Here is a 10,847-nt window from a genome sequence, read left to right as displayed (position 1 = left end):
TCCTTCCTGGGACAGATTGAGGGAAAAGGATGTGAAAGGCTTGGAGTTATAAAGCGCCGCTTGAAGCACTCAGCGCGTCTCTGAACTTGATCAGATTTTATGTGTCCTGCAGCGAGTCAGCGGCAACCCTGTGAAACTCGCTCAATGGCACGAATTTTTGGCTGAGCAAAAAAAAAAATCTCAGGATATTACAATTACTGCCATCTTTCTTTCTGTCTTTTATTCCTCCGTCTTACACCCTATAGAGCTTTGCAAAAAAAAAAAAAAAAAAAAAAAAAAAAAAAATACCCCCTCCCCTTTCAAGCGGCTTCAAGAAAGCCACATTTTGGAACTGTGCCAAGTACATTCAAGTTTTCAGTTAATAAGAGCCAAAGTGGTCACATGAAAGAAGAATAACAGATAAGTCACTGATACATATATATAAATTTAGATAGATAGATAGATAGATAGACAGATAGAGAATTTAAAACCTAAAACTAAAGTAAAACTTTTTTTTTCCCAAAACGCACTCAAATCTAACAAACCAAAGACATTTATGTTTTATAAAAAAAAAATGTTGAAAAAAGCTTGAATGGCCTATACAAGTCTGGAGTTAATAAATTGTGGGTGTAGAAAGTTGGATAATGTCCTGCACTGCTTAAAACCTGCGGCAGTGGTTCTTTTTTGTATTAATGATGTTTATTTTAATTTATAAGAATGTTTAAGAGTTTTTTAAGGGGGTTAAAACACGTAAGACAGCATAAGCCACGCGCTATAGACATAACACAGAGGATCAGTGCTTCAGTGCTCCGTTATACCTGCAAAATAAAGCCCGTACTAGCCAATCAAATTAAACCAATTGAGACGACCTGCCATTTTCAATACCAAATTGTGCCAATCACCAGAAATCTAGCCAATTAACACACTCGTTTCAAGTCACGTGTCAGAGGGGTAGCTGAGCCCTGATTGGCTGTCGTAGCACTGCCTCCCGAGTTCATTTATGTTCTGGGAGTGAGTGATTGACTTTATCAGTCCAAGGACATCATCCGCCTGGAAAGGGGGGGAAGTTTGATCCTCTTTCTCACGGATCGCAGTTTAACGGGAGTTTTTTCCTCCCAACTCTCTACGCGTAGGATTTTTCCCGTTTCGGCTCGGTTTGTTTTTTTTTATTTCAGAAATTTTAGCTGGCCTAGAAAACGTGGTAAATATCGGCGTGGTATCTGCAGCTTGCGCGCTCCGCTAAACTGGAGTTTAATTTTATTTTTGTTTTCTTTCCCGTCTCCTAAGTTTGCCTAAAGCTCATGACTATGCTTCTTGATAGCGGTCCGCAGTTTCCATCGTTAGGAGTAGGGGGTTTCGGGACACCACGGCACCACGAAATAGGGAACAGAGACCCAAGCCTGGGACTGAATCCCTTCGCTGATTCCTCCCACTCCGCAGCTTTCAAAATCAGCCCCGTGGCTCACGATATTGCCTCCAGCCAGACATCAGCGTTCACCCCGCAAGCCACAGGATATGCAGCTGCTCTGGGACACCCTCACGGCGGGCAGGTGGGCTCGTACGGTGGGGGAGCGTTCAATTCAACCCGGGACTTTCTCTTCCGGAACCGTAGCGTTGGAGAGTCCGCCGCATCGAGCGCCCAGCATGGGATCTTTGCGGCATCTGCGGGGAGCCTCCACGGGCCGCCTGGAATCACCGATAACCCCGGACATTTGTTGTTTCCAGGACTTCACGACCAGGGGGTGAGCCACACTTCACCGGGAGGACACGTAGTTAACAGCCAGATGCATCTTGGCTTACGCGGGGACATTTTCGGAAGACCTGATCCCTATCGTCCGGTCGCAAGCCCTCGGACGGACCCCTACGGGGCTCAGCTGCACAACTACAACCATCCTATTAATATGAACATGGGGATGAACGTGCCGACACACCACGGTCCAGGGGCCTTCTTTAGATACATGCGGCAACCGATTAAACAAGAATTATCCTGCAAATGGATAGACGAGAACCAGATGAACCGACCCAAAAAGACTTGCGACAGGACTTTCAGCACCATGCACGAAATGGTCACTCATGTGTCCATGGAGCATGTCGGCGGCCCCGAGCAGAGCAACCACATCTGCTTCTGGGAGGACTGTCCGAGAGAAGGGAAATCTTTTAAGGCCAAGTACAAACTCGTCAACCACATCCGTGTACACACAGGCGAGAAACCATTCCCCTGTCCGTTCCCCGGATGTGGGAAAATATTCGCCAGGTCGGAAAATTTGAAAATCCACAAAAGAACACATACAGGTAGGCATGCATGAGCAAAACAGCATTTGTAATGTGATGTGGTGGGTTATTTAGAATGTTAATGCGACTGAGTGCTGTGCCTTGGATACTGATTTACAAAACGAGAAGGCATGTGTGTTTTTGTTGATAGATGGGTAGGGAAACAAGAACTTGGGCCTAGATTTGACATCTGGACTAGTTCCCAAATTGTTGTTTGTGTAGCTTGCCTGCATTATCCTGAAATAGAGTTTCAGTTGTGGCTCGGGGGTGGTAGAATATGACATGTGGGGTCTGCTCGGTTAAACAGCACTTTTGATGTGTTGCTGCAACTCAAGCTGTGATTATTTTTTGCCCCTTGTAGTAAGAGTCCCTTATAAGACTATACCCTATACTTTTCTTACATGTGTAAGTTTCAAGAGTATGCCTTACTTGCTTACTTACTTATATTACTCTGTTCAGACAGACTACAAGGATGGTTGTGTTTTGTGTTTTTCATGAGCAGTCACAGTCAGGTTGTGGCTGTGTTTACATTTGTCGACATAAATCTAAGTGCGGCAGGCAGTGCATAGTGAAGTAACGTCCTGTTGATTCAGTGTTTACTATATCAGTCCAGACGCACAGGCCTATAGTAGGATGAAGTAGCAGGCCTCTTGAATAAATAAAGCCTGGCAGTGTAGTGTGTAATGTGTAATGTGTAGTGGTGGGGGCTCTAGCCGAAAATGTAGGCTAACCCGTGTGCAAAGATAAAATTTACATTTACGAGTCTGATCCTACAGATGGCATTACAATGGGAGTTTGTCTGTGGGGCTGTTTGAGTAATTAATACGGTGTGTATTTAATCCTGCAGGTGAGAAGCCGTTTAAGTGTGAATTTGATGGCTGTGACAGACGCTTCGCCAACAGCAGCGACAGGAAAAAGCACATGCATGTGCATACATCTGACAAGCCATACATCTGCAAAGTGTGTGACAAGTCATACACACACCCTAGCTCTCTCAGGAAACACATGAAGGTAATTAACGTCTTCATTACACCTTAAACACATTACCGCACCAACTCCCACCCTTCCCCCAGACAAGGACTATCACAACTTCAGGCCTATCTTAACAGGGCGCATCACGGTCATTTTAAAAAGTCATTTACTCTAGCACTGACTGTTAAAATATTATTGTTTTTTTTCTTTTAACAAGAGAAAAATCGCAGTTATTTGCATGAGGATAATTGAACTTGTTTCCAACCTGAGTGTCATTTCTTAATACTAGTGGAGTGATATCTGCCGTATTCTGCTTTGTTTCAAAATACTTACACTTGTTTAAAAATTACACTTAAAATACAAAGGGTAGGCTACAGCTGTTCAGCTGATATTATCTCATTCCACTGACATATATATTTATATATTTTTTTTTACTTGTTTTGAGGGAAGCAAAATTTCAAGACTCATTGAAATTGCATGAAAGATGGTAATGTTTTGCAGTGCACTTGAAAGTTGACGAATATTTGCCAAGCCTGTTTGCTATTATGTTTGCTATGTGTTTACAGTGATAGCAGCGCAGTCTATGTAGTATACTGAGTTAGGCTGCTTTTAATTTGCATAGCCTACAATAAAACTACATTAACACTGGCAGAGCATATCTTGATGATATCTATGTCAAACTGTGCAACTCATTGCTCTTGTTATTCTTATTGCAGGTACACGAGTCTCAAGGATCTGAATCGTCTCCAGCAGCAAGTTCTGGATACGAGTCGTCCACACCACCAGTGCTGGTTTCAGCCAACACTGAAGACCCGACAAAAACACCACCGTCAGCCGTACAAAACACGTCTGGCCACAGCGATGGACTGGCACCCAACTTTAATGAATGGTACGTTTGAAGTGAGAAGAAACCTCTTTTAATGTGGACCACGAGGTTGAGGATAAACCTTAAAAACTATTCGCACACACACACACACACACACACACACACACACACACACACACACACACACACACACACACACACACACACACACACACACACACACAAATGGGACTGGGACAACATGAGGAGATGAGAGCAAAGCCAGCACCAAGCAGGCCACGTCCGTTCTCAGGATCACGAAATTTGACTTTTATTCCGCAGTTTTGAAGAAATCAAATAAATCACGAATAAATAAACGTAATACTTTCTAAGTATAAATAAATGTTTTTTTCCTTTTTATCTTTTAGTTTACAGATTTCAGATAATTATTTTATTTTTCATTTTATGTATTTTCTCAAAATTTTATTTAAAAAAAAAAAGAATAAAAAGGAAGATTATTTCACGCTGTTTTATATAACGGTGGCAAGCTATTTGTCGCCTCTTCAATTGATTGTTGGAACTTCAAACAGTCTTAAGAAACGTGCCAAAGTCTTTGTCATGAACTTGAACACAGAAAAAAAAATCATAAATAAATATTATACTCGTGAATGTATTTCCTTGTTTGATGGGGTCGAATCTGTTGTCAACGTCCGTTTTCAGGTGGAGAAATGTGGTATTAGGTTACGATTGTTACCGTTGAATATAACGTTGCCTTTTGTTAATACCGTTGTAAATACATATCCATGATGCCATATTTATCAATTTGTAATTTAATTATGGGTATAAGTTCTGAAACTTAAATGATATTTATGGAAATGTTTTCTAACAAGAACTGTACAGTTTTGGTCATAACCAGCTTAACATTGAACAAATGATAAACTCTAAAGCTCCAACATTGCGATTGTATTCCCTTTTTTTAACCAATACGTGTGTCTTATTTGGATCTAAGAAATCATCTATATGAATATTATGGATTTGTCTATATATAATGCAGATTATTTCCGTTACTTTTATTTTGTTTATGAGACCATTGACATGTAAATCATCGACTTTGTAGAACTGAGTTCAGTTGAGCTGCAGAAGCTATAAAACGGTTCTGTTGATATCCTCATTTTGGTTAAATTTAAACTTTTTGTGTATTTTACTTTTATAGAATCAGAGATAGATGTCAATTCGTAGCATAAACTCAGTATTGGGAAAAAAAATAATAAACCCATCAGCATATGTTGCACTCGTATGCAGATCTTAGGCGAGTGTAGAAGGTTCATTCATGATTTCCAGATCAAGGTGACAGTATTTTGAGTATTTCCAATTCGGGTCAAACGCCCAAACATTTAAGCCAGAATGGCTCTCCTTTATAGTTCCAGCAATGTCTTTGTGCAAGTATGTTTAAATGTGTGCATCGGCAACAATGGAACTGTCACAACACAGTATCTTCAAAAATAAAAGTTTTTTTGTCTGTCAGCTTGCATTGTTTTAAATGTAATTCTTCTGTGAAACTAAGCGTGTTATTTGTTGTGGTGTTGCATATAGAGCAGTTTGATTACACATTTGCTTGTTTTGTGTGAATAACTTGTCAAGATGGCATTTTTTGTGTTAACAAAATTTAGTGGAAGGAATATTAGATCTATGTGGGTTGGGGAGAATACGTTCAGTGGCAAAAAGAGTTACAGCATTGCATTGTAACCTATTCTCAAGAAGTAAATATTATGCATACACAAAGTATATTGTACTCATATGAGAACAATTTCAGACCACCAGCACTACTTTTAAAACAAAATGTAAAAACGGTACCTCGTGACAGTGATATATGAAATAAGTTTATTTAAATAATTTAAGGAATATATGTTTTATATGCTATTTTCTATACCTTAATTTAAAAGAAGTACTTTTCTTATTCCAACCACCTTTCTGCCCCATGTCCAGAAGTTAGAGATAATATCTGATGTATAAACACAGCTAGAATGTGATGTTGTAACACTTTCTGGGAGAAATGGGTCACACTCCAAGTTATTCCTGAAAAGCAAAATGTTTTACTGATGAACTGTGTCACTGTGCCACGTTGAGGCAAACCATGTTACAACAGCAGGCCTATGCGTTAGCCTATCTAGCGACCAGAGGCAAAGGTTCCTTGTACTTTTTAGGCTACTGTATGTTGGTTCATTTGTTTTACCAACTATTTATGAAGAAATGTGAACGGAAATTTTGACTGAAATTAAAAAAAATCCTGAAAAGTGACTTCCAGACTGCGACATTGATTATTATCATTATTATTATTTGTCATTGTTGCTCTCTGCTCTCTGCACCCATGCGCATATATACACACCTTTTACCCCCCTCATGCAGTGTGTATTAGACTGGTGGGAGTCACTTGAACTTGACACTGATTAGGGCGCCATCTTGGTATCTTAGCTGTGTGAAGGGGGAAGGAGGAGGGTATGGGGGGGTGGAAAGTTAGGAAAACACTTCTGGACATAAAGGTGTGTGTGTGTGTGTGTGTGTGTGTGTGTGTGTGTGTGTGTGTGTGTGTGTGTGTGTGTGTGTGTGTGTGCTGGTGAGGGATTCGCCTACGGCTATAGAAGTTGCACATGGATAGTTAAAAAAAAAAAAAAGAAAGAAAGAAAGAAAGAAAAAGAGCGCTTCCACATTATGAAGCAATCGTGCAGACTGGAAGACGGGCAACTGAGGACACTGTGTGACCGTGAAAGCGGACTGTAATAGTTTGCCAAAAGTGGCGCTGCCTAAGCGTCTCCCACTGCACTACTAACAGCGAACCACCTCATATGAAACAAATGAGTCGTCACACACGGCATGGGCACGCCAAGAAGCATTTAAAATAATAATAGCCCACTAAAAATCTGACTGAATCACAACCACATACACAAAGATCTAAATATCTAACACTATAAAAATAAATAAATAAATAAATGAACAGAGCAATAACATTTTCATCCTCCCGAGGTTTTATGGGTTAAAGAAAATAAGAGCAGTGCAATATTTGCAGGGTGTATTTGAAGTAGGTAATGTACGCTGGTTAACTGTTTTGTTCCGCATTCGACTTCATAATCATTTAAACCGGTGTATTTTTACACCAACACAACCCCCCCACACACACACACATCCCCAAACCCACCACCTAACACACATCCCCTAACACCCCCCCGACACACACACACCTCATAAGCTCTGCCCTGCCCCCCATCTCCTTCAACTATTTATACAGATTGAAGAAATGTGTACCAAAATTCTGCTCTTGGCTTTTGCGCAAGCGCGGTCCCGTGCACATTCCATTTGATTTTCACTTCATTTTAGTTTGTCTGGTCGCTCAATTCAAGTTCCTCCTCTCAGACACCGTGACGTCAAATAGCCGGGACAGCTCTTGCTCTTGCTCTGAACCTCGGCGCACATGGAGGCTGAATGCAACACACATTTTATTCATACGTCAGTGATGTGGTGGTTGTAGCCTAAATAATAGGGCGGCGGAACTTTGACATCTATCCATGAGCATCATACCGCAACAACCAAAATAAAAACAAATGCGCGGAAATGTATTATAGTGTCAGATAAGTATTACCTCATCTTTTTTTTTTTTTTTTTTTTTTTATCTCCGCATGAATTACATCAATTTGATATGCTGTGTTATGAGAATTCAGGTCATGAAGGTTTCGGTTATGGGTCAGCTTTTTTCTACAAATAAAACAGCGGGTTAACAGTTTTGGGTGGGTTTACCCTCCCTGCTCATAATAGAGAAGAGCTCGGGCAATTGCCCATGCATGCGCTTTATGTTGATGCCCAATACAAGTCATCTGTTTCGAGATTATGAGAAAACGGGGTAGGCAATGCAATCCAGAAAGGAAAAAAAAAACATGAAAGGCTCCTTTCTGGGGGATTCTCAATGGATTAGAAAGCACTGATAGTCACGTGGTAGGAGTTGTGTAAAGACTAGCGGCTGTATGACAACAATGCCCTATTGCAATAGACTACAGTGGCTCTGAATAATGTTAGCGTTCATTCATCTCAAGTTATCATATGGATTGCTATACTGGGCTGTGATCTGTGGACCCAGAGGATAGCAGCTGACTGTTGACAGCGTTTATAATCTCTCACTTTCTATAGGGTCTGTTTCTGCTTGCAGCATCAGGAAGAAGGGGGGCTCCCTGGTTCTGTAAGAAACGAGAAACAGGACTTGCAACTACTCTCGTCGCTTGTGACGGGTCGCTGAAGTTTGATATCGGACTGATTCAACTGGCCGAGCCAACTCTTTACTTTCCTCCAGCCGCCGTCCTCTCAGTGGCAAAGTATTTGCTGGCTAAGCGGGAGAGCGCAGTCTAAGAGGATAAACTGTCACAAGCAGGTCCCAAACCCCCTTTGTCACGCAACCGAGGCAGTGATCTTAATAAACCCAGTGGCTAATTTATCTGGCATTAATTATTTATCAGTTATTAGATGCAACACGCACAGACGTTATCTCAGTGCAAAACACCATAGTTTGTTAAAAACTACGCACATGCAGGGACTGGTTATTTAATCAAGTTTTAGGTGACACATCTATCCAGATTTGGGCCTTAGAGTGAGTAAGCGCACAGGGATTTCGTGTCTTGCTCAGAGGCACTTCGACAAGACTTGTGGCTGTTAAGAGACTTGAATCTGGCACTTTCTGGTTATGGGACAGTCCTTAAGCACCAAGGTGTCCCATGACCACATGAACAAACTCTGCTGATGAGTCACCGGGATCTCATGCCAGGCTTTACTCTCATTGCCTCTCTGAATACACGGAATAAGAACAATACGACATAATCTGTCACCAATACTGAAGCATCATGAATCAATTCATCCTCAGCCATGCGCGAATTTGATTGAAAAGCAGGTTTTATCTTTCCAGTTATAGCAATGGATTAATAAACATGGAGGATTAATGTAGGTATATGGTTTTCATTTAGTTTATGAAGACATTAATCCTGTGTAACCATAATATTGAGTCATGACGCACCATGATAATTAGCTTGTTATGAAGTGAGATGGCTTTGTAACATCATAAGGAAAAATATAGCTTGATAAACACATCAGGGCATAAGAACTAACATACATCTGATAATTGCTTAACTAAGGGCTTCCATTTGCGCGGCAGCTGATCTGCTTGCCAATTATCGATGCTTATTTCACCTCTAGAGGGGTGTTGAATATGCATTCACCAAGTACGGTAATCCACGACGTGTCTTTAAATCTTTCTAAAGTGTTGCATGGCTTTTGTGATGCTAACTGATTGACACAATGTCTTTGTCATTTACTTCAATTATTCGTAAACCGACTCTTAGGGAATATTTACCTTGCCCATCATATGCAGTTTTTTTCTGATGGAGAAATAAGGGAAAGTGGACCGCCTATTGCTTATGAAACATTTAATATGGTTTGAAGTCAATAATTGAGTCTATTTCTCATAATGCATTCACCAGTGCACTTTATTTAAAGTATGAAATAATGTCTAATGGATGAAATCAAAAGATCTTCTGTGGGCTGTATTAATAATTTCTACTGCGTTCCTCTGGGTTGCTTACCATTAAACAGTGGCAAAGTGTGCAAAGCACTAAGCACAAATGAGTATATCACTACTACATCACCATATGACTACTGCGGTTTCCAGATTTATAGTTATCGATGTCAACTTTTAATTACTACCCCCCCCCCCCCCCCCCCCCCCCCACACACACACACACACACGCAAACAGACACACACACACACGCACGCAGACACCGCGCACCCCTCAAATAATATTTCTGTTATGAGATGAGGAGGAAGACATAGTCTACTATCAATATGTCCAACAGGAGACAGCGCTAATTCCCCAACATCTGGTGGGGTGTCAGAAACTTGATGAATTCCTTATCAGAGCAGGCGTAGGAGTCAACGCTAATAGGTCCCCGGAGTGGGAGCCCAGGCAAACGCTCATTCAGCAAAGCAGATGTTCGGCAATTGTGTTTTGCGGTTGTCTTTTGACAGATATGTTTTCAACACTTTTGAGAGGTGATAAATGAGTAATTGACATCTTTTTCAAGCAGTTGCAATAGAAAGGCTTCTCCAAAACCAGCGCATAAAAGGTGTTTTAAGAAAAGAAAACTTAGTTTGTGCCCCTCCTTGATTAGAGAGGATATAAATTTGTACCTGTCTGTCAGCAGCAATAAAATAGTGTGTTATATTTTAATCTCTGGAAATCAATAAAAGCTTCAGTTGTTCTAGACTGCATGAATGACATAGTTCTAACTTGTCACCTGAAAGGCATCCTTGTCCCGGGACACCTCACAGGAGGCGTCCCGCCTGGGGGAGCGGGCAGCCCGCGCTCCCACATTCACCACAGCTTAAAATAAAGAGAACAATGCTTGTTAATGTCTTTTCTCTCTAAGACAGTGAATTAGAATCGGAGAGCGCCTTTCAATATTTAAAGACTTCATGCATTGCCTCGCGCGTGGTTAACCTCTGCGCTTGCGCAATGGCGCTCGTCTGTTTGGGTTGAGTCATACATAGCTCTAAATTGGCTTCTACATTATGAAGAAATAGGAAGGAAGGGCCCACGCGCGTTGTAATACAAACATCCACACTGACAAGACTCGCGGGATTCTGTGATTATGAATGAATGAATGAATGAGTGAGTGAGTGAGTGAGGTAGATAGATAGCAAGCGAGCAAATAAATTAATCAATTAATAAACAACCTTTGCAGCTTTCTCCTCTTCACAAAAAAGACAGAAAAAAGAAAAGAAAAATAA

The 10,847-nt window shown here is 41.0% G+C and overlaps 1 protein-coding gene across 1 annotated transcript; it reads left to right on the top strand.

Annotated features, from left to right (window-relative positions):
* The first annotated feature begins 1,010 nt into the window (after nt 1-1,010).
* Nucleotides 1,011-6,325, top strand: zic3 (zic family member 3 heterotaxy 1 (odd-paired homolog, Drosophila)). Its single transcript, XM_030062194.1, has 3 exons — nt 1,011-2,271; nt 3,098-3,261; nt 3,939-6,325. Exons 1-3 carry the CDS (start codon nt 1,281-1,283, stop codon nt 4,119-4,121), a joined length of 1,338 nt encoding a protein of 445 aa, XP_029918054.1. The 5' UTR covers nt 1,011-1,280; the 3' UTR covers nt 4,122-6,325.
* The last annotated feature ends 4,522 nt before the right edge of the window (nt 6,326-10,847 follow it).

This window comes from Myripristis murdjan, chromosome 10, assembly GCF_902150065.1.
Source record: "Myripristis murdjan chromosome 10, fMyrMur1.1, whole genome shotgun sequence".
NCBI lineage: Eukaryota > Metazoa > Chordata > Actinopteri > Holocentriformes > Holocentridae > Myripristis > Myripristis murdjan.
Note: the sequence above shows the minus strand (reverse complement) of the source record. Positions and strands in the feature narration are given on the sequence as shown.